Source organism: Crinia signifera, chromosome 3 (genome assembly GCF_055691185.1).
Source record: "Crinia signifera chromosome 3, ASM5569118v1, whole genome shotgun sequence".
Classification (NCBI taxonomy): Eukaryota; Metazoa; Chordata; class Amphibia; order Anura; family Myobatrachidae; genus Crinia; species Crinia signifera.
This window is the reverse complement of record NC_139219.1, coordinates 232,620,637-232,644,384: the sequence shown is the minus strand read 5'-3', so window position 1 is coordinate 232,644,384 and position 23,748 is coordinate 232,620,637. Positions and strand designations below refer to the sequence as shown.

Genomic DNA, 23,748 nt, shown 5'->3' with positions numbered 1-23,748 from the left:
CTGCCCGACCCCACGCTACCTGACCCCGCTGGCTGCCATCCACCTGCCACCGCCGCAGCAGTGCCAATGTTGGGGCCCCTGATGTGTGGGGGCCTGGGGCGACCGCCCCTGTTGCCCTGTGCTTAATCCGGCACTGGATATATTGTGAGTACACAATAAATATGTGTGTAGATATTAGGGGTGTGCACCCAGCCTGGATTGGTTTTGCCAAAACAAACCTTGCAGGTTTTGGTTTTGGATCAGTACCACAGAATTAGATTTTTTTTGCTCCTACAGTATTATTAACCTCAATAACCTTTATTTCCACTCATTTCCAGTCTATTCAGAACACCTCACAATATAATGAATAAAAAGAAAAATGCCTTATGTTTAGTGATAATATCTACTATCCCTGGTTTCCTCTACACACACACACCGATGTGTCACTAATGACACATCGTTAACGACCATCATTTACTTTCTCCCTTCAAGGGGAAAGTAAACGACCACTGTAATTCAAAATAATGATGACGAATGATGCTGAACGATGGGCAACTATGAAGGATCTGCGGCGTGTTGTTTGTCCACGAAATGGCGGCTGGGAGGAGGGTCCTGGGAGTGGCTAGGTCGTCCGCCATTGTTAGTCGTCGGACGTCTTTTACCGTTATTCATCCTGTAAGTTGCCAACGACCATAGCCAAATTGACCTGCATGCATGGATGATGGCTTAGGTTGTTAACGATCCGCGGGTACGTGTAACATCAGCCATTGTCCGTCGTTGAAAACATACACACTAGATAATGTAAAATGATTCATGACCTGAACGACTCGCACAGGGTCGTTCGGGGTGGTGAAATTTAATGGAATTGTTCATCGTCGTCTGCCTGACATCGTTGTGTGTGTATGGACCTTAACTGTTTAGGATCAGTGCATTGTCAAGTTCTTACTCCTACAAGTATCTTTTACATTTAAACCAATGAGATGCATAATTAGCAATATGATGTATACAGTATGTATTATAACTTTGGCTTTGATAAAGTTCATATATTTTGAGAAATAGTACTGAATAGTCTAAAAATCATTACTAATTTTTATATTTCAGAAATGTTTATTCACTTTTTAACATATGCCTTTCATGTTACTTTTTAGACACAAAAGCCAAAGACATCAAATGTGGTGATATTTCCACCAGTAGATCACTTGGACATGTTGTCAGTGTTTTAACTACTTTTGGAAATGCAATCTTATCACGTATATGTTTATTATGAGGTCCTGGTACATGAGGTGGGCGAGGTGCAGTTTGGGACTCATCTGCATTGTAGGAAATATGAACGCTTCCCTTTGATTTTCTAACAAATGATTTCTTATGACCATGTTCTTCAGATGATGAGCTATGTCCTCCCCCTGTGGTATGGTTGTGATGTCCATGATGTTTGTGACCATCATGTGAATGGTCATGGTGGTGTGTTTGGTTCAGGTCATGGTGATGATGGTCAGGATGGTGATGACGCCCATGTTTATGATGGTGTGGGCCGCAGTGGTGATGTTTATGACCTCTCCGTCCTGGACCATGCTCATGTGAATGATGATGTTGTCCTGCCTCACCAGGTCCTTTGGCATCAGGGTTTTCCTTTCCTTGTTCTGAGTGTTCTTTTCCATGATCACAGTGTCCATGTTCATGTTCATGATCATTATCCTTAAAAGTAACAACCATATTAATGCAATTTTAACTAAAAACAACAAAATCCAAATATTCATTTGTTCAAATCTTTTTTTACTTTGGCCTAGGAAATATTGAATGGATACAAAATATTAATTAAGGAAATGATGGGGGGGGGGGGGGGGAACTCTTAAAATTATCCAACATTTTAAGAGTTGTATGTAAGTGTTAGTCACTTACATACAACTCTGCTGAGCCAATCGCTGCTGAGGGTGATTGGGAGCCAAGTGGGTATAAATGAGTAATGCCAAGGAAAGTTTTAGGTTCCTTCAGCAGCCTTAATTCACTTAACATTCAGTTGACTTTGGCAGCACTTTAGGGACGAGGGCACCAAGTGATCTAACTGCAGGTCCTGCTACACAAATTTAGCTCAATTTAGCTCAAAATATATAATTAATCTCAAATGAAACACAATGGCCCTGTCTTCCTTCTTTGTGCTTGCTCTGTCATAGCCCAAATACAGGAAAACAATAAAATATTTTTGTAACTACTGACTGTTGATATGCTAAAGGATGAAATCCAAAATTAACTTGGACTCCTCTTCTTTCAAAGCCAATCAATTTCCCAACACTGATCACTTCTGATTGGCTTTCAGGGAAGGATCATTTCAATTAATAAGTTTGGCTTTTTCTATGGGGACTATCATGGTTTTCATGGACAAATATGGACAAAAATAAGATTTCACTTTTAATTATGAAAACAAAATCAAGCCTAGTAAAGTAAAGAACAAGGATCTTGAGGAGTTAATTAAGTTAAATAAAATAAAATTGTATTCCATTAAAATATATAATTTTAGTTTTATTGTATGAACTACATCTTTTAATTTAAATCTTGCATTACATACTTTCCTCATTTGCAGTAATTCACTTACGGAAACTAATACAGTATAAGACCTGAACTAGAATCCTAAAGGCCCATATACAGTACAGTGGCATAACTAGATATTTGTAGGCCCCATAGCAAATGTTTGTAAGGGCCTCTATGTACCACCCAATGGTGGAAAATGCATGTGCACATGTTACTTGGAAAGGGAAGGTGGACCCCTTTCAACTGTGGGCCCCATAGCAGCTACACCACCTGCACCTATGGTAGTTACTCCCTTGCCCCTATACACTAGCACACTGGTTCCCAACCCTGGTCCTCAAGTACCCCCAACAGTGCACATTTTCCAGGTCACCCAGCAGGTGCACTCATTATTCAGGCACATTGGAAAAGATCCACAGGTGGAGCTAATTATAGCACTTGTGATTCTGTGTGGAGATTTGCAAAACATGCACTGTTGGGGGTACTTGAGGACCAGGGTTGGAAACCACTGCACTAGCAGGAGGAATCACATGCAGCCTCACATGTGAGATCTCAGCAACTACCCACTAGGATCACAATGTATCGTATATGACCCCATCTACTGCCCCAGGATACAATGTAACCTATTCCTTGGTGCAGTGGTCCTTTACTGTATCTAATATTAGTTTTTGTTTATAGCATATAAAATACAGTAGATACTGTAGATATATTACCCTTGGCTGGTAGATTTCACAGGACACTTCCAGCTCTTCCTTGTTATCTGATGTAGTAATCTGTATCTTTCCTTTGCAGAAACCAACATGCTGTGGGTGAGAAGATAAATAGAATATACCCCAAAATTAAGTTATATCCAGCTAAAGAAATGTGAGATGGTAGGTAAGAGGGGACCCTACGTAATTGTTCCTATATATTTTCTTTTTAAACACACTCAGGAGATGATGCAGAACTGGTAACAAAAAATGGTCGTATATTACTCAGGAAATAGTGCACACAATTATTGCAAATTGCCGACCATATGCAACGCTTCAAACAATTTGTATGTATGGGCATCAGATAGTTGACTCTATAGTTGACTCTATGCCAATTTTCTGTAAGTACTTGGGAAGTTATCCGTGCAGCCATTTTAAATTAGCCAGAGTGTGATAAAGGTTTTTGGCACTTTTTATTAAATTTTTTTTATTTCCCTGTAAGTTGAGTTACCAAAACCAGACCATGAAACAAAGTATGGCCCAGTTTCTTAGAAAAGAAGGAGACACTGTGCTAATTAGCTCCAGAAACTATATAGCTGAATTCACAATGATTAAAACACATACATTTTTAACAGTGGCGTAACTAATAATTCTGCGCCCCCCTGCCGAAAATGCAGGGGGGGCGCCCCCCCTAGGGTAAGCAGTGCGGCCATTACCTCAGCCACGCCGCGGTTGTGCTGCCAATGGAGGGGAGCTGGGGTGCGGTGGAGGGGAGCTGGGGTGCGCGGAGGGGAGCCGGGGTGTGGCGGGGGTGTGTGTGTGTGGGTTGTTTACCTCCTGCTGCATCCGTCTGCGCCTGGTCCCGGCTCTCCCGGCTACTGCTGCAGTGCTAATGAAAAGTGACACTTGGAAAATGGCTGCCCCTATACGGCAGACGAAAAAATGTACGGCGCTGGCAGCAGAGGGCAGTAAATAATAATAGTCCCGCAGCCCCCCCGGCGCCCACACCCCCTCAGCGCCTCCCCGCCACCGCGGGGGCTGCGGGACTATAGTTACGCCACTGATTTTTAAGTTCAATTTATTTAGAATAATCAAAATGTAATATACTAGGTGGCCACCTTAAAAGTATTGGATTACAAATAATTATAAAAACATATACTGTATACTATACAACAGATAATAATACACTAAATGGTTAAAAGTAATAATTATATATGGTAATGTTGTTTAATAGCACAATATTTTTACTCTGCCTCTGAAGATAATTATGAAAATGGCACTGCTTTTTATAGTCAATTTAAAGTGCAGATCACAGAGTTATACTGTAAGTCTCCAAATGGATGTAATAATTATGGACAACTTGCCATAGATAGTATTCCTTTGTGCAGGGGCGTAACTAGAACTTTGTGGGCCCCATAGCAAAATTTATAATGGGGCCCCCCTAACTCAGGTCTCTACTAGTGCACACCGTTTGTGACCATCATTAGTGGGAACAGTATAAATGTGCCCCTCCAATAGATATTTGAAAAAAAAAAAATGCACACATTATATAAAAAGGTGTGTGGCCTCGCCTCAAAGGGTAATGCCCCTCACACATTATGTGACACACCGCAATGCCATTACACATTACCTGACACACTGCAAAGCCCAATACACATTACGCGACACACCGCAAAGCCCAATACACATTACACAACACACCGCAAAGCCCAATACACATTATGCGACACACCCCAAAGCCCATTACACATTACGCAACACACCGCAAAGCCCAATACACATTACGCGACACACTGCAAAGCCCAATACACATTACGCAACACACCCCAAAGCCCATTACACATTACGCGACACACCGCAAAGCCCAATACACATTACACGACACACCGCAAAGCCCAATAAACATTACGCGACACACCGCAAAGCCCAATACACATTACGCGTCACACCGCAAATCCCAATACACATTACGCGACACACCACAAAGCCCAATACACATTACGCGACACACCGCAAAGCCCAATACACATTACACAACACACCGCAAAGCCCAATACACATTACGCGACACACCCCAAAGCCCATTACACATTACGCGACACACCGCAAAGCCCAATACACATTACGCGACACACCGCAAAGCCCAATACACATTACGCGACACACCGCAAAGCCCAATACACATTACGCGACACACCGCAAAGCCCAATACACATTACACGACACACCGCAAAGCCCAATACACATTACGCGTCACACCGCAAATCCCAATACACATTACGCGACACACCACAAAGCTCAATACACATTACGCGACACACCGCAAAGCCCAATACACATTACGCGACACACCGCAAAGCCCAATACACATTACACAACACACCGCAAAGCCCAATACACATTACGCGACACACCCCAAAGCCCATTACACACTACGCAACACACCGCAAAGCCCAATACACATTACGCGACACACCGCAAAGCCCAATGCACATTATGCGACACACCGCAAAGCCCAATACACATTACGCGACACACCGCAAAGCCCAATACACATTACACGACACACCGCAAAGCCCAATACACATTACGCGACACACCGCAAAGCCCAATACACATTACGTGTCACACCGCAAAGCCCAATACACATTACGCGACACACCACAAAGCCCAATACACATTACGCAACACACCGCAAAGCCCAATACACATTACGCGACACACCGCAATGACCAATACACATTACGCGACACACCGCAATGCCCAATACACATTACGCGACACACCGCAAAGCCCAATACACATTACGCGACACACCACAAAGCTCAATACACATTACGCGACACACCCCAAAGCTCAATACATATTACATGACACAGCGCAAAGCCCAATACACATTACGCGACACACCGCAAAGCCCAATACACATTACGCGACACACCGCAAAGCCCATTATGCAACACACCGCAAGGCCCATAACACATTACGCGACACACCGCAAACCCATTACACATTATGCAACAATTACAAATTTACCAATATTCGTTCTTATTCTGTCCCACGCTGCTCCTCAGGGTGCTCTCTGCATCACAGGTGCTGGAGTATGAGAGATCTGTGCACCGTCACCTTACTGCTGGGCAGGGGGGGTGCAGGTGTGCATGCTGCCGCAAGGGCCCATAAGGTGGACACATGGGACTGGTGTCTCAGGCAGTATTGTGGACCCAGATTTAACAGGAGACCACTACTACTCCCCCCCCCCCCCTCTCCCCTTCTAGTACTCTCTGCTCTAGCCTATGAGGCAAGCAGCGTTGCGGCATTTTGAATCTTCCGCTCTCCTGAAGTAAATCACAGCTCACGAATCAGCAGCCAATCAGCCTGCTGTTCTGTGAGCAGTGATTAGTGCACGGACAGCGGCAGATTTTATATGCTGCTGCGCTGTCACTACAAGTTTGTCTCACTAGTGAGGGCAAGGGGGGGTTGCCGGGGACCGCAGTGGGTGTAAGCGGCGGGGAGAGTATCGGCGGCAGCGTGAGGCTGGGGGAGATGGTGGCCATGGTGAGCGGCTGTGCGTCTCTGAACACAGCCACTGACCACCATACTTCACTGGCAGGCAGGATTCCTCCCTCTGCCGCCCCGCGCTGTCAGTCCCACTCCCCACTGCCTGCGTCCCCGTGAAAGAGCTAGGCAGCAGCGCAGCAGACAATCTCTCCAGTCTCCTCCCACAGTTTCTTCTACACTCGAGTCCCGCGGCCCGCCCCCCTCTCTCGGCTTCTTTGTTCTTTCCCACCGGCGAGCAGCTTCACACAGGCAGCTGCGGCGGTAGCAGCTCCCTCAAAGAATAATAAATTAACTAAGCACGGTGCAGGGGAGTGCTTGCTGTCCATCGCCCCCCCCCCCCCCAGTCGCCGGGCCCCATAGCAGCTGCACCCCCTGCACCCTCGGTAGTTCCGCCACTGCCTTTGTGCAGTGGCATAAGTTCGTCCCAGTTGCCTGGAGGCAAGATAAATATTGGTGTCCCCCCCCCCCACACACACACACACACATACCACCTTATATAAATATATGTTATGTATAATATGTTTAAAATGAAGAGATTGTGAAATCTATGGTCCTGCTAGGAGGGAGAGTTAGCCACAGAACCATTATCAATGGATTTAAATTAAGTGATTCAAACTTGCAGGGGCGGAAAAGGTGCCCCCTTGGGAGCAGGAGCCCGTCGGCAGATGACTCCATTGCCTCCCAGAGTTTTGCCTCTGCCATTGTGCCATGCACAATGAGAAGCTCCTCAAACCCGTGTGATGCCGGGCTGATTACCCGACCACGGGGATTCCTGACTGGGGTCTCACAGGCGCTTGTCTGGGGGTTCAGGAGGTTAATGTGGTGCGGGGGTTGTCGCGTCTCTCACCTGCGGCACATTCCCACTCCAGTTGCCATTTGTCAGGCCTCAACCCAGCCACGTGGAGTCCTGACTGAGTTATTTCGGCCGCCCTACTGGATGTTTTAGAAGGTGTGTGTCATCAAACACCATATAGAGACCTGACAGGCGGCAGATGAAGCTGGGAGTGTTACACTGACGAGAGAGAGGCCTTTTGACTGTCGACCTAGACACTGTTGAACTAATGACCTGTCGAACTAACGACCTGACGAACTAATGGCCTTTCGACCTAGAACCATATCGACCTTTTCCTATGTCAACCTTCTCCCATGTCGACCTAATTGTGTCGACCTAATGACTGTCTACCATCATGCTGTAGACCAAATGACCGCATCCCATTACATTTTGATTATTGTAAATAAATTGAACTTAAAAATGTATGTGTTTTAATCATTGTGAATTCAGCCATATAGTGGCCCTTATTCTGGTCGGTGCGGATATATCCGCGTGCGTTCGGGCCGCCGATGTTTTGTGTCTGCGCATGTGCAGAGGCGTCTCTGCGCATGTGCGAGCGGAGCGTACGGCCAAATCCCGCATGATATGTGAACACTCCGAACAGGGGGTGGAGAGGGGCGTGAAGGGCTATTTGTGCTCATTACCATATGCATACGCCCCGCGTTTCATGGGCGTTCCCATGCAAACGCTGGGCGTACGTATGGTAATGCGGCCGTGATGCACGTGTAGGGGGCGGACATATGACATTGCCGGATGTCAGCTGCCCGCCCAGATCCCTGCTTTTGCACGGAGAAATGCCCGTGTGGTCTGAGGTTGCGGGAGCTGGTGCGACCATCGAATGATGGGGGAGGTTCCCTTAGATGGAGGAGGCGTATTCCGTGTAAAATACACGTGCGGTCCGTTCGGCCAGCTTCTTACCGCGTACGGACGGAGTTGGCGATCCGTACGGAAGGCGGGGTTTCGCACGCACGGTCCTGGCCGCATAATCGGATCCGGCCGCACCGACCAGAATAAGGCCCTGTGTCTGGAGCTAATTAGTGCAGTGTCTCCTTCTTTTCTAAAATTCTACATTTTGTTGGATGTGGATTCTGTGCCACTGATGGTGGTTTAGATCCAAATCTATTAGATGTGTGCACACTGACACATCAAAGAAACCTGCAGCTTCTTTTTCTCCCTAAAATAAAAAAATATGAAACTGTTCATTTTTTATATATAAATTATCCCAAAAAAATATTTTTTACAAATTGTGTATTAATATTAGCGCCCCATGCCTCCCCTCTCTGGTGTATTTTTGGCCCAGTTTCTGGCTGCAAAACATTTTACTTACTGTTTCATTGTCTTTTAGATCCTTGCAGTTTTCTAGGTTAACATCAGCCTGTGCTTTCAAACAACCTGTTTCTTTAATAGTAAAGGAGAAGTAGGTAACTGGTCCTTGCACCCACTGCCAAAACAAAAGTTACAATGTTACTTTATGCCAATTGCTGATTATGTTAAAATTCTTCAAATTCACAGAAAATGTGAACTTTAATCTTTACAGTTATTTTAATAATTTCATATATAATAATGTTTTAATAATAATGAAAGTAAATCTTCAGTAATACTACATTCATACAGAAAACAAAATTACTGGGTGAAGCAATTCTATCCGGTAATATTGTATATAACATGTGTCCTTTTTCTGTGTGAAAGAGTAAACCTAGGTCTCCGACCCTGAAATTTACCAGGGTCGAGGACCAGGGATTTATGACCCGGGTTGACCCTTTATGTTAGACAACAGGATCGGAGTGTCTCTTCCGCTCCCAGATGGTCAGGCTCGGCCACACGTCTGGCAATCACAGAAGATGCTGGTAGCATCACTTTCGCTCCAAGACATCCTAGTTCCGTCATTGACCCGGCAAACAGAGACAGGATGCAGGGTTTGCATGCCTAAGTGTAGATGGAGCAATTACGATTCTAGGGGCTGGGATGACTAGGAATCCCTGATTGGGCTATCTGTTTTTTTATGGGATTCAGGTCAATACAGGCCTGTGGGTGATAGATTCTAGGTTATCTCATCCTTGGTCTCCGGTCTGCTTGGTCCAAGTTCCTGGTTGACCTTGTCTATGGTCTAAGGAGTTTTGTGCCTACGCTTCCTGCCTTCATGAGCAGTGCATTATCCATCTTTCCTCCGGAACCACTTTCCAAGCTCAGGTGTCATGATTACAGCACTTCTGGTCTCCCGCATGTTATTATTATTTTGGTTAATTTTCCTTGCAACAGAGTCGCTGGTGTTTTTGTTAAATTTTGCAATTCAATCACTCCTGTATCTGGTATTGCTATATTTTGGTTAGCAACTGGGTCGCTCCTGCATCTGGTTTATCTTCTCCTTTTGTTGATAGTTCTATAGCCTTAGTCAGTTTGTCTTTTGTTTTTCCCTGTGTCCAGCTGGTACCTTGTCCTCATTTAAGACCTGGTGGCACCGGAGTTTGGGCGGACTTAATTTGCCCCTTAAAGGCAAAGCAAAGCACCGCAGGTTCTGGACGGACACTGGGGAAGGTAACAGAGGTAGTGTTCAGTGTAGGGTCCACTGTGACTGTTCTGAACAGTGGTCATGGCTTAGGGTTCACACCTGCAACATAACTTTTTCACACAGAAGAAATACCAGTGTTATTTAGCAAATTACCAGGTAGAGATTTTCAACCCGGTAATATGTTCTTCTGTGTGAAAGGGGGTGGGGGGGAGGGGGTGGGGGGGGGGGGTAGTCAGGCTGCTCTCATCAAAATGACCCAGCATTTGAAATACTGGGTAATTGCCAGTATTCTCAGACTTTTCTGTCTGAAAGTGGTATAATGCACTATGAAAGGGAAATAGTGGAGCTTCTGAAATTATAGTAGAGGCTGGAGGAAAAACTAAACACAAAAATAGCAGATACAAAAATGATCTTGGACCCACTAAACTGAAGCAAATAAATGCATATAATGAAAATTATATTTACATATTTCCCTAGCGAGAAAACAGACAAAACAGTATATACACTATGGGGTATACAGTATTTACTTAAGTGCAGGTTTACAGAAGTCTAGATCAGATTCTACTGTACTTATTTAGAGATTGCGATTGGTTTGCTTTGGGCAACAGCTCCACTTCTATAAACCTACTTTAGTAAATATACTTGCAATTTGGGTGTTGTTGACAAAAACGTAAATGAGCACAATGTTATGTGACACAGTATTGCATTTCTGATCTTTCTGACATGGAATTACAGTAAGTTATTACTTTGGGCCTCATTGAGAAGTGGGGGCTGCTGCATCTGCTCTTTAGGCTGTTGCTGGAGTTGTGGAAGCAGCTGTGCATGTGAGACCGCAGCTGGTGTCACTGACATGAATTCAACACTCCTGTTACACGCCCATAATTCACCTATTCTAATTAATAATGCATCCTGCTTTAAATTTATATTGATATCAGAAGTCATCATTACTTTCTGTGACCTCTATAAAAGCACTTGGCCAACAGCCTTGTATTTTCATATCATCACAAAGCTCCATAGTTATTAAGCTACAGTACGTGCACAATATATAATTATTGAACAGATTTGTCAATAATTGTGTGATAAACCTCTTTTATTGTGTAGTGTTGGCACGACCCTTTTGGCCAAATGCCAATAAAATGGTTCAAAACTGCCTAGACACGTTGACCGTTAATTGTCCAATCAGTCAGCTTGACCTATGACAGTATAGTGCAGGTTATGTGCATTCTCAATAATCTTCCCTTATTTATCTTGTTTACCGCAGCTTCCTTTTGGGTGGACATATGATAAGTTGATGTGGAAGAGAAAATGAAACAAAAAATGTGTAGGTATACAGTTATTGCAAAGGACAATGTAATGCAGATATATACCAGATTTAACTGCACTTAGGAAAACCATTACATATATGTATTTATAGGCAACCAGCAAGGATCCTCTAACTTGGATGTAGTTGTCTGACATGGACATTAATCTTACCTGTGATGTCACTCTTTCTACATGGTCCAATTTATAATAATGGGTCTGGCTACTGTCTTTATTGAATAGTTTAACCAAGCGATCCGCCTTTGCTGTAAGTTCAGGTGTGATATCAGTCAATGCTGGGCAGTCTGGACACTTCATGTGAACTATTTTTGCGGGGACTGAAAACGAAATAAAATCATAAAATTTGTACAATTGTTCTAACGTCTTACCACTGCGTAACAGTAATTGTGACAATCCATCTGCCATCCATCATTCACCTAAGCAGTCACACACCCCCCCCCCCCCCCAGTACAAATATATCCCGCATATTGCTGTACCTGGAGTCACAGTGCAGTTGTAGTGCAGCAGTTTCAGTATTCTGTCTGTCTTGGATATTTGAATAATGGCTTTGCAGTCACCGAGTGCCTGTAATGTAAATAGCATCGGTTTAATAAAAATACAGACCTTCAGTTTAGGGTCACTCCTGCTCTATATAAACACACCTCTATGAAATACAGTATACCTGTTCACACACACCGATAATTCTTTGTTTATTCTGAATGGTTGCCCATAGCAACATTCCATCTTCAGTAGAACTCTCATCTTAGTAAATAAATTCCTAGATGTCAATCTCATAAGCACCCATGTGTTCTGACCCTCCACGTGTATTTTCCTAGGACAGCTCCCACTTTCATAGAGAAGGAAACCACGAGACTTACATAACCTTCCTTGGCAAGGCTTGTGCTGTGAACACAGCTTGGGGGCATGTGACTGCATGGACCACCACTATGCACGTAGCTAAAGTAAAGGTCAGTGAAATAAATTAACCATTGAAGATAAAGCAAGTACTGTCTATATCGAGATTGTACTACACTGACGTACCTTGAGGAACTCGTGTGATTTCCACTTGTGAATTAATGAGTGCAGTATGGAAGACTTGGAAAATGTCCAGTATGGAGGTGTGGGGAAATTATTACTGGGCATGTGCGGGCACACTCTACTGTGCATGCGCAATATGGAGGTCATTCTGGTTGACTCACAAAGCTGCAAAATTTACAGCTTTGTGAGTCAACTAAGCAACGCCCTGTTTTGCATAAACATCCATTAACAGCTTGCGTACGTGGACAAAGTCATTCAATGGTTGCCGACCATCAAAGGATTTATAAGGCGTTCACAAATCTTAGTCACTCTCTGGTGATACAGTGGTGGCCCAACAGTGACTTAATGTACATGCTCCTGACAGCTGCAGAGGCTCCAGTGGTGTCTTTCAGGTCCCAGCAGTCATTTGACTGTGACATTTTTCATCAGACCGCCAATCCTCCAGCATTCGGATAAGTATTTAACTGCAGATGACCTTAACCCTAATCCCTTCCCCCTCTTTATAGTGCCTAATCCTGACCCCCTTGCAGCCTAATTTTAACAATAGTTTCTAACCCTAAACCTCCTGCCTGCAGCCTATCTCTAATGCTGACATTCTCATACTTGCCTGTTCATGGAAAGGCTTCTCACTACACTCTTTGAATTTCTTCCCACTCAGGACAGAGCAATTTGTTTCCATGACTGAAAAGTCTATGTAGTAGATGTTGCCTCCAAGTATTTTCAATGACTGCAACAATTAGAAAGAAAAATGAGCTAATGAGTTAATAGTATCATGATAGGGCATTTATAGTTTACTAAGAGAAAAAACATTCACATAAAATATCCTTTAACTCTCCGTCAATCCTGGACAAAAGAAGAAGAATTTTAATAATGGGCTGGACTATCATAGGGACAGTGTGTGTTCAAAATCTACACCGTAATGCACATTACACATTATGCCACACACCATAAAGCCTGTTACATATAATGTTACATTCTGTAATGCTTAGTACATACTATTGGGGTAGCTGGCGCCGGGGAACAGGGTAGCCAGCACTGCCTCTGGGGGTAGCTGGCTGCAGATTGGGCTAGCTGGCATCACGCAGTGTAGCGGGGTAGCCGGCACCACGCCTGGGATCAGGGTAGCTGGCGCCACACATTGGGGTAGCCGGCACTGCAAGGGGGAATAGGGTAGCTGGCTGGTGATTGAGGTAGCTGGTGCTATGCATCAGGGTAGCCGGCAGGGGATTGTGGTATCCGGTGCTATGCTGCGCATCAGGGTAGCTACATGGGGATTGGGGCAGCTGGCGCCACACATCAGGGTCACCAGGGCAGTGCCAGGGATCGGGGTAGACAGCACCGCACTGGTGTTTGGGATAGCTGGCTTAGAGGAGCGCCACTTTGGCTTTGCTTTGCTCCCCGTCATGAGAGTGGGAGTGGCCAGACATGAATCATGATATTGATTCAATGCACAGTCCACAGATATTTAACTGCGTCTTCTGCTCTTCCCTACAGCAGAGAATAACAGCAATGCAGCTAAAGATCCACGGGACTGCGTATCGGATCGCGATCATTCATGATAGTGAATGATTTGTGGTAAAATCAACTGATAATTCGGCCGATCTTTCAAAAAAAGGGCCAAAAATCACTGTGATGTGTGGGCATCCTTAAGGCTGTGTGAAAAGTAAGGAGCGTGTGTTTCACAGCCACCTGTAGATCAAAGGATTCATAGTTAGTCTTCACTCTCCTAAGCCTGCCACCAGACTCTCATTGGCTAGTTTCACAGGAGCATACTTTCTAACTGTCCTGATTTTGACAGTGACTTATTTTGGGACTTTCACACATTCTGTCTGGGGCTGGGTGGGGGGCGGTAATTCTACCAACAAAGTTGACATTTTTGGGAGTTTCAAGAAGGTCTTCCCACTTTTCAATGCACTTCTCTCAGATTATATATGGCAGAAATTGTACACCCTGTCACCATGAGTAACGTGACTAGGCTTATTTAATTGGATCTCTCATTCCATTCGGTTCATGAAACAAACTCACGTTTGCAGATTCACACCTGCTGTAACTGGATTGGCTCACCACTAGACTTACTTTACACCAAGCAAGATATATGGACACCAAACCTTCTACTTTATAACATATTCATACACTTAACATGAGAGCTATCAGTAAGAGTGCAATATGTGTACCCTTTATACTCTTAAAACAGAAACTGCTGGGGTGCCGCCTGTCAATCATCTTGTGAATGGCCAGTATTGGCTAGGCATCACTGGCTTCATTCTCAGTGGGACCTTGCGCATGCACACAGCTTACCACATGCATGCACGGCCTCCCAATCATCGAATTCACAGCCCAGAGACAGGGTTTGAATTGGGCCCATGGTCCTCAACCTACAGTAATTAGTTTCTGTGAGGAAAACCTGGTCATTCTAACTTTATGATGCTAGTTGCGATGCTCAGAATTAAATATCTGTTCTTCACTTGTATTCATAAATTATGACAACAATAGCACTGGTATATAATATGATCAATAGAGCTGCCACCACATCATGCAGTGTAAGGGACAGAGCAGAGTTGCAGCACATGCCCAGTGGTGGCAGCTTCTTCTACCACATTTACTGTATGTGTGGATCTGAGCCCTCAAACGTCGCAATGGAGGAGCTGCCAGGAATAAGAGACAGGAGCCTCACCATGAAGTGGGAGATTGTGAGTATAGAAAGTGCAGTACTGGTTCCATTATGTTTGTGTATTTATTTATTATGATATGTTTAAACATTTCCTGGCAACTTATCTTATTTAAATGTTTGAAACAGCCTATACTTTAGAGTAGACCATCTGTACTGGTAAATATTAATACTGTATTCCATACAGTATCCAGTGTATAAAAGAACAGTTTTCAGAGCGGTTCCACTCCCCCAATTTGGATTACATTTGGAAACCCCTCCTCTAAAAATACTGCGCTTGCCACTGGGATTCGTGAAACAGTCTCTACGACCTACAATAGAATCACTTGCTTATGTTCCTTAAAGTCGAGGATAATATAATACATGTAACATTTTTACAACTTTACAGTTATAGGAATGTCACTCACCTCTTGTTGAAAAACAGAATTAATTACTAATGGCGCCAGTACAAATCCTTCATCCCGGCGTTCATTTATTAAGTTGGCTGCAATCTTTGTCTGTGCCCTGGTTTCATTGCAATTTAGTTGGGTTATCTTGGGTGGAAGAGGGGGGCTGGTGGCAGAACACAGCGACACCAGCAAACACAAGGCTAGTGCATAAACCGGCTCCATTTTCAGGGGTCAGTTCGACGGATTCTTTCGGACACTTCTACTCCAAAAACACCCTATTATATAGTCCTTGATTATTTACTGTCTGCCTCTCCTTGACCTCATTCTCGCAGAACTACAAATAAAGGTAAATGATTAGAAGACTCTCATTTGCCAAAATACGAACAGTGTAGAGGGCAGGTCATTGTCCTGAATGGAAATTTTAGTATGTGTAGCAAAGTGACTTGTGCAAGTGCTGTCCTCTCATCCCTACAGTATCTGATATTTAAGCATATAGAGGATAAACGTAAACACTAGAATCGTGCGAAGGTGTGAGAACTGATTGTGCTGGATTCTGCACATATTGGCCACTAAAAAGGGTGCAGGATGGCCTTCTGGCAATTGGGATTCTGGCAGTCAGTAGACCAAAGTAGGGATCTTGACTTACTGGGGATATTCTTCCTTGTGGGGGTCCATGACCCCAATAGAGGGAAAATAAAACCTGTGTTGAGCGTAGCAGACCGCAATGGGCTTCTTTGTGCTTGCCCTGTTGTCTAAGCACCGGCAGTCGGGATTCCAATGTCGGCCTACTGACTATCAGAATCACGGCTATCTGGAGCTTAAAACTTAAAAACTATTAAGAGCTACCAGAACTCACAACCTTCTACCTGTGTTCACATCACATTGCATTCACATATACTAACCATGTTCTACACCCAAATACATTTATATTATGCTGTGATGGATTTTGTCTTCAATAATCATTATGCATTCCATCCTGGAGCACTTGTGGGTGAACTAATAAAATGCAAGCTTGCAGTAGCTTCAACAAATATCTTATATAGCAATAGGGGCAGTGTGTTACAAAGGAACATTGTTGTTTGTCTGTTAAGGTCAGGGAAGCCATGCATTTGGAAGCTAGATAATGTTCTTGATTGACTTCAGTTAATTTCTTCCTGCAGTTTGGTGCAGGTAACGGCCCAGAAGTGTCACTAGGGGTGCTGTAACACAGTGTAGTGACTTGTGGTGTCACCCCCCCCCCCCCCCCCCTAGGCTCTGGAGCGCATTGCAGAGGGCAGCTCTTATAGGGATAGCTGCTCTTTGCATTACTAATTGCATATGTACGTACACCTGAAATTAGGTATTGACTCAATGGATAGCGGGTGTACCGTGCTTGGTACATTCACCCAGAGAGAGAGAGAAATAGCTAAATAGATACCTAGGTGTGGGAAGCACATACATTAGGGTGTGCACTGCCAGAAAAAAAAACATTTCTGGCCCTGGGATAATTAAACCCCTTAAATCAATTAATGTCTGAACAGATAAAAATCATCCTTACCCCCTATATATATTGTATAACCAGGTGCACACGCTTCAAAATGGCGAGTGGCCTCAATGCAAGGGACATGGTTTGCAGAAAAAGTTTAGCGTACACCCATTTTACAACCCACATGCCCTGACATTGGCTACCACAGGAAAAAACAAAAACATTCCTGATTCATGCTCCTAACATTGGGTTGGATTCAGACCTCGTCACTGCTGTGCAGTTTTGCAGAACCCTGCAATCAGGTAGCCTCTGCCCAGACAGAATGAAATTCCCGCCATGTGCAAGTCTACGAATGGTTTGCGAAAATATCACTGATCGTCTTACAGCTGCAAATCTAAACGTAACTCACTCACAGTGAATGATTTTCCCAGTCTGTGCAAGTGTGCGTAACTCTGACCCTTCCACAGGTCTGCGACAGAGACAGGCTGATCGCTGAAAATGCTTTGGCGCACCTTTGTTTTTTCTGATACTCCCAAAAAAAGGCTGGTTACCACCCCGGCTTCCTGTCAATCAACTTGCTAATGGATTGCGCATAGATTCATCAACGTTTATTGTCACTGTTTGGCCTGGCACATGCATGCTATGATACATATGCATGCCCAGTCGTTCCATAATCAGACACAGTGCAAATATGCACAGCAGCGATCAGGTCTGAATCAGGACCATTATTTGTAATTTTTCCTACTTATAGTACTGCACCTGACAGATTATACCGCACACGGTAATGAACCTTACAAATATGCCACACACCTTAATCCCCCTTATACTATATGCCACACACCCTAATACCCCTTACATAATATGGGCAGTACGGATGATGTAATGGTTAGCATTACTGCCTCACAGCACTGAGAACATGGGTTCGATTCCCACCATGGCCCTAACTGTGCGGAGTTTGTATATTCTCCCCATACTTCCGTGGGTTTCCTCCGGGTACTCCGGTTTCCTCCCACAATCCAAAAATATACTGGTAGGTTATTTGGATCCTAACAAAAGTAACCCTAGAATGTCTGTGTGCGCGTGTACATGTGGTAGGGAGTATAGATTGTAAGCTCCACAGGGGCAGGGACTGAGGTGAATGTTCAAATAGTATATGTAAAGCGCTGCGGAATATGTATGCGCTATATAAGAAACTGTTAATAAATAAATAAAATACTATAATGCCCATTACATATTATGACACACACACAATTATGCCCATGTCACCATTTTATGTTCTACACACAATAATGCCCCTTATAAATTATGGCCCACAGTTAGGCTTTTAATTACTTTTAAATGACCTGCTCATTCTGCTTCTGCAGATTTCCTTCTTACATACTGTACAGCTGCCCTGGACCTCTGTAAATTTGACCCCCTCTGCCGTGGTAGCCCCGCCCCCTTTTTAGTATTCGCTGTTACAGTCACAGGGGAGTGCGAGGATCATCTAGCTGCCAGCACTGACGTCTGTCATTCATTGCTCTGTGCCGTGATGATGGGGGTGACGGACATTAGATTGTGACTGGGCACTCCCCATGCGCACACTTTTGCTTAATAGTATTAATATGTGCCAGGGAACTGGCCATTTTTCTATTTAACCTTAATCTTCATCTGTCTATCCAAAAATGGCACCCTTCATAACTGAGACAAAAACTCATTATAAATGGCAACCATGTCCCATTGAAATCATAATAATAAATAGAGGTAAAATAATACTGTATTAATATATAAGTAAGTTTACTGCACCATTGATTCTCATATGCTGCTATTTGATGGCAGAGACATGTGGACAGTGGAAGCGGGGTTTGGAGTGAGTGCTGACCTGTTTGGCATCACCCAAAGGAAGGGTGACACCTGGGTGCAGGCTGCACCCCTCTCACCCCCCCTAGTAATGCCATTGTAAAGGCCTTTCCCATAAAACAGAGCAGCTGTGAAAAACTCCCTTAAGAAGGCCAGATGGGAGTCTGGGAAGAGGAGGAATCTGATATATAAAAAGATTGTCTGAGGGGAGTTTGGTATAGGATCGTTTGAAGCTTTGAAGGAGTCAAAAATTAATGACTTTGAGTATACAGACATTGGAGCAGCAACCATACAATACCCAGTATTGCAGGAGGCCCCCACCATATGGTAAAAGGTGTTATCGGTGTGGGAAAGATGGTCACCTGAGAAATGAGTTAGAGGATCAGTAAGAACTTTAAGAGTCCTAGCGGCAGAAAACAGGGGCCACATAGATACCATAACCAAATAAATTAGTTCAGGGACAGAAATGAATTAAGAAACAGGAATGATTTTAGTGACATGAAAATGAACCCTGCTATCTCACATGTTTTAAGGTCCCAAGCAGAAGGCCCTAACTCTCAATGAGAGTTAGGTCATACCTGTAATTTCATGCAAACAGGATTGATTAACAGCCCAGATGAAGAACCAAGTGTAGAGGTTAAAATTGCAAGCATTAATCAAACTTTTCTTGTGGATACAGGGGTAGCCAAATCTGTGCAAACTTCTTCCCTCCATTTACCCATGAAAAGGAAAACCATTTGTGCTGTCGGAGTCTCAGGAGAGGTGATTCAGAATCCACTAACTGCACCAACCGAGTTCACCATAGGAGCCCTACGGACTAAACATTCTTTCCTTCTTGCAGCCTCTGCTCCAACCAATTTATTTGGACAGGACCTGTTGTGTGGGAAGGACAATACCAAGTGTTACTGACCAGTGCCACATCCATGAAGGTCACTGAGAGGGATACCTGGGTACACACCTTACACTGCAAAAGAGCTTTCAAAATGAGGAGAAAGTCGAATTGACAGAACCAAATCTTGGGTGCCTATTCCAGGAGGAGGAGTGACAACTGAGTTTGATAAATATCGAAGCCAGCACCAGCTTGGATCTCCTCATCTCTCCCTTAATTATTATTTTACCTTCCAGGTTGCAGTGTTTTGGTTATGGTCAAGGAGGGGAGGATACAGGGTTGGGTATTGGTACAAAAATTGGTATAGGTTCCATGGTACAGTCAAATGTTTCTCTCTGAAGGTCACAAAAGCGGTCAGCTCACCATTGGGTAATTTTTGAATGGTTGTCGTCTGATGAATACTGTATTTATAACACTTGTGATCCAGTTATAGAAGAAGGCTGTATTCAGAGGTGCCAATCCAAAGATGATCACTTATTTGTTGGATGCCCTTTAGAACATTACTATTCTCTAATAGGGAAGGTATTACATCAGAATGATTGTTGGGTGTGCTCACATGTGCCTTAGGGATGAGATAATATAGGGTTAGTTCCCGTTCCATTAGAAGGTACTGAGCTGCTGAACATACATGAAGGGAGTTCAATGTAAGCAAGTCCCCTTGAGACTACGCCATTGTTCTGTAGACAAATCCTTGGTCTGTATTAACTTCACGGACTCTAGGAGATATGGATATTGGGAGGTTGCATGGTATAATCTGATGCTGACTTATTCACAGACGGCTCATGGTAAGGAAATTAATCTTGAAATGGTACAACTCATTGAACAGGTTAATGGTTATCAAAGGACTGGATAAGTCAACAAACCAAGGAAGGTCTTGACAGGTAAGGTGTCACTTGGGTATTGTGCTGTCATTATTCAGGAAAGTACCTGTTATGCACAGATGAAGTCTTTGGGTTCAGGTAACTTCATTGAGACATTATGTAATAACATCATAGGTTACTCCATATCTTGGGTGAGATTTAATGCCACCCCAGTTCAGCAGCCGTGCGAGATGTTCGCCAAACTCAGACTTTTTTTTAAAGGGGAATTAACTTACAAGGCACTGCCGCTGAACTCGGGTGGCATTAAGGGGGAAATTTACCAATATGAAAAACCTAGTTTTTCGTATTGGTATTTTCCCTACGACTGCATACGACTGTTTAAGTCGTATGCAAAGTCGTGTTCCGGAGGATCAGTTACAAAGCAGTCAGATACGACTGCTTTGTAACCCTCCGATGGTGTAATGATTCGTATTAGCGGCCGTATATACGGCTGCTAATACGAATTATTTCTAGCAGTCTGCACGGATCAGTCAGATCCGTGCAGGCTGCAAGGTGTAAAAAAAAATAGAAAAATAAATAAATAAAAAAAAAAACGGTGTGGGGTCCCCCCCACAGCCGAAACCAGCACCAGGCTGACAGAGCCTGGAGCCGGTAATTAAAAATCAGGGAACCCGACAAATAGGGGTTCCCTGATTTTTAACAACCAGCCCCAGGCTCCTGCTCTGGGGCTGGTTCCCAAAATACGGGGGACAAAATGAGTAGGGGTCCCCCGTATTTTAAGAACCAGCCCCAGGCAAAACCAGCCAGCAGGGTAATGGCACAGCCGGGGGGAGACTTTTTATGCAAGTCCCCCCGGCCAAAGCATTAACCCTACCGACCAGTCAGCCTGGCCAGGGGCCCTGGGGGAGTGGGGACCCCCCCAATAAAGGGGTCCCCCCCCTCCAGGACTTACCTGACCAGGCTGAAGCCTGGTGCTGTCCTCGATGCCCCTGGGCGGTGGGCATCGAGCTGATAGTTGTGTAAAAAATAGAACAAACTATTGTTTTTTACTGTGGCACTACAAGTGCCAGCAAGCCTCCCCAGCAAGCTGGGACTTGGAGAACCACAAGTCCCAGCCTGCTGGGCATTAAAGTGCCCGCTGGGTCTTGTAGTGCCACAGTAAAAAAAATAGTTAAATAAAACACACTGACACCCATTTTAAATAAAAGTTTAATACACACATTACATACATACTGATACTTACCTTTCTTGATCCCGTAGGTAGCCCTGGTCCTGATGTCCTGTGTCGTCCTCCAGGTCCATGTCGGCTGTCAGCGTCGTCCTCCAGGTCCATGTCGACGGTCCGTGTCGTCCTCCAGGTCCATGGCGGTGTCCGGGTCCGAAGAAATCCATGTTGGAGCTGTGGAAGGAAATCCTACTCACCTGGTCCTGCGCTGAAGAAGTCTTCTCTTGATCCGACGTAATCCAGGTAATCTTCATGCTGTCGGCGCTCCCCGCTGTCTGCGCTGTCTCTGCATCGCGCTGAGGAGAGATGCTGATGTTTCATATTCGGCGCCTCTCCTCAGACTGAATTCTATTGGCCGCCTAGCGGGCCAATCAGGAGCCGAGAAAGTCGGCTCCTGATTGGCCTGCTAGGCGGCCAATAGAATTCAGTCTGAGGAGAGGCGCCGAATATGAAACATCAGCATCTCTCCTCAGCGCGATGCAGAGACAGCGCAGACAGCGGGGAGCGCCGACAGCATGAAGATTACCTGGATTACGGCGGACCAAGAGAAGACTTCTTCAGCGCAGGACCAGGTGAGTAGGATTTCCTTCCACAGCTCCAACATGGATTTCTTCGGACCCGGACACCGCCATGGACCTGGAGGACGACACGGACCGTCGACATGGACCTGGAGGACGACGCAGACAGCCGACATGGACCTGGAGGACGACACAGGACATCAGGACCAGGGCTACCTACGGGATCAAGAAAGGTAAGTATCAGTATGTATGTAATGTGTGTATTAAACTTTTATTTAAAATGGGTGTCAGTGTGTTTTATTTAACTATTTTTTTTTACTGTGGCACTACAAGACCCAGCGGGCCCTTTAATGCCCAGCATGCTGGGACTTGTGGTTCTCCAAGTCCCAGCTTGCTGGGGAGGCTTGCTGGCACTTGTAGTGCCACAGTAAAAAACAATAGTTTGTTCTATTTTTTACACAACTATCAGCTCGATGCCCACCGCCCAGGGGCATCGAGGACAGCACCAGGCTTCAGCCTGGTCAGGTAAGTCCTGGAGGGGGGGGGACCCCTTTATTGGGGGGGTCCCCACTCCCCCAGGGCCCCTGGCCAGGCTGACTGGTCGGTAGGGTTAATGCTTTGGCCGGGGGGACTTGCATAAAAAGTCTCCCCCCGGCTGTGCCATTACCCTGCTGGCTGGTTTTGCCTGGGGCTGGTTCTTAAAATACGGGGGACCCCTAGTCATTTTGTCCCCCGTATTTTGGGAACCAGCCCCAGAGCAGGAGCCTGGGGCTGGATGTTAAAAATCAGGGAACCCCTATTTGTCGGGTTCCCTGATTTTTAATTACCGGCTCCAGGCTCTGTCAGCCTGGTGCTGGTTTCGGCTGTGGGGGGGACCCCACGCCGTTTTTTTTTTATTTATTTAATTTTTCTATTTTTTTACACTGAAGCCTGCACGGATCTGATTGATCCGTGCAGGCTAAAACGCAAATACGACACGAAAATGGTGTTCTATTTTCCTGTCGTATTTGCGTGGGTGTTTTACACCACTAAGCAGCCGTATTATCAGTACGGCTGCTTAGTAAATCAGAAACCACCATTCTTTTGAATGGTGATTTCTGTCGTATTCTATCGATGGTGTAGACATTCGTATTTGTAAATACAAATACGAATGTTCCATCTTTAGGACTACGAATTGTTGTATTTTTGGGATTGTAAATCCCGAAAATACAAATTCGTAAAAAAAAGGTGTATTTCTCCCTACGAATACACCTTTTTTCTACGAATCCATTTTGGTAAATGTCCCCCTAAATCTCACCCCTTATATCTTTACTGATGACATTTACTATGTATGTGACATCAGGGCCTATAAATTGTTATCTCCAAACTCCAAATGTTTCATTGGAAGAGTTGTACCTGAAGTGTTAACCTTGTCACATGAAAATATGATAGAAATTAATAGAAAAGTTGTGCCTCCCTACATCTATACACAATATGAACACAAAGTAAAATATCTGTTATCCATAGC

The 23,748-nt window shown here is 44.6% G+C and overlaps 1 protein-coding gene across 1 annotated transcript; it reads right to left on the bottom strand.

Annotated features, from left to right (window-relative positions):
• Positions 1-1,063: 1,063 nt before the first annotated feature.
• LOC146064303 (fetuin-B-like) lies at positions 1,064-15,759 on the bottom strand. The gene is made up of 7 exons (XM_083177628.1): positions 15,503-15,759; positions 13,035-13,154; positions 11,887-11,974; positions 11,564-11,727; positions 8,909-9,022; positions 3,216-3,305; positions 1,064-1,674 (listed from the first exon to the last, which is right to left on the bottom strand). Exons 1-7 carry the CDS (start codon positions 15,704-15,706, stop codon positions 1,117-1,119), a joined length of 1,338 nt encoding a protein of 445 aa, XP_083033754.1. The 5' UTR covers positions 15,707-15,759; the 3' UTR covers positions 1,064-1,116.
• Positions 15,760-23,748: the final 7,989 nt, after the last annotated feature.

Coding starts and splice junctions, on each gene's coding strand:
- LOC146064303 (XM_083177628.1), bottom strand. CDS start 15,706: ATGGAGCCGGTTTATGCACTAGCCTTGTGTTTGCTGGTGTCGCTGTGT. Junction 13,155..15,502: donor ATTCTGTTTTTCAACAAGAG/GTGAGTGACATT, acceptor TAATTGTTGCAG/TCATTGAAAATACTTGGAGG. Junction 1,675..3,215: donor GTGAAATCTACCAGCCAAGG/GTAATATATCTA, acceptor GTTACTTTTAAG/GATAATGATCATGAACATGA.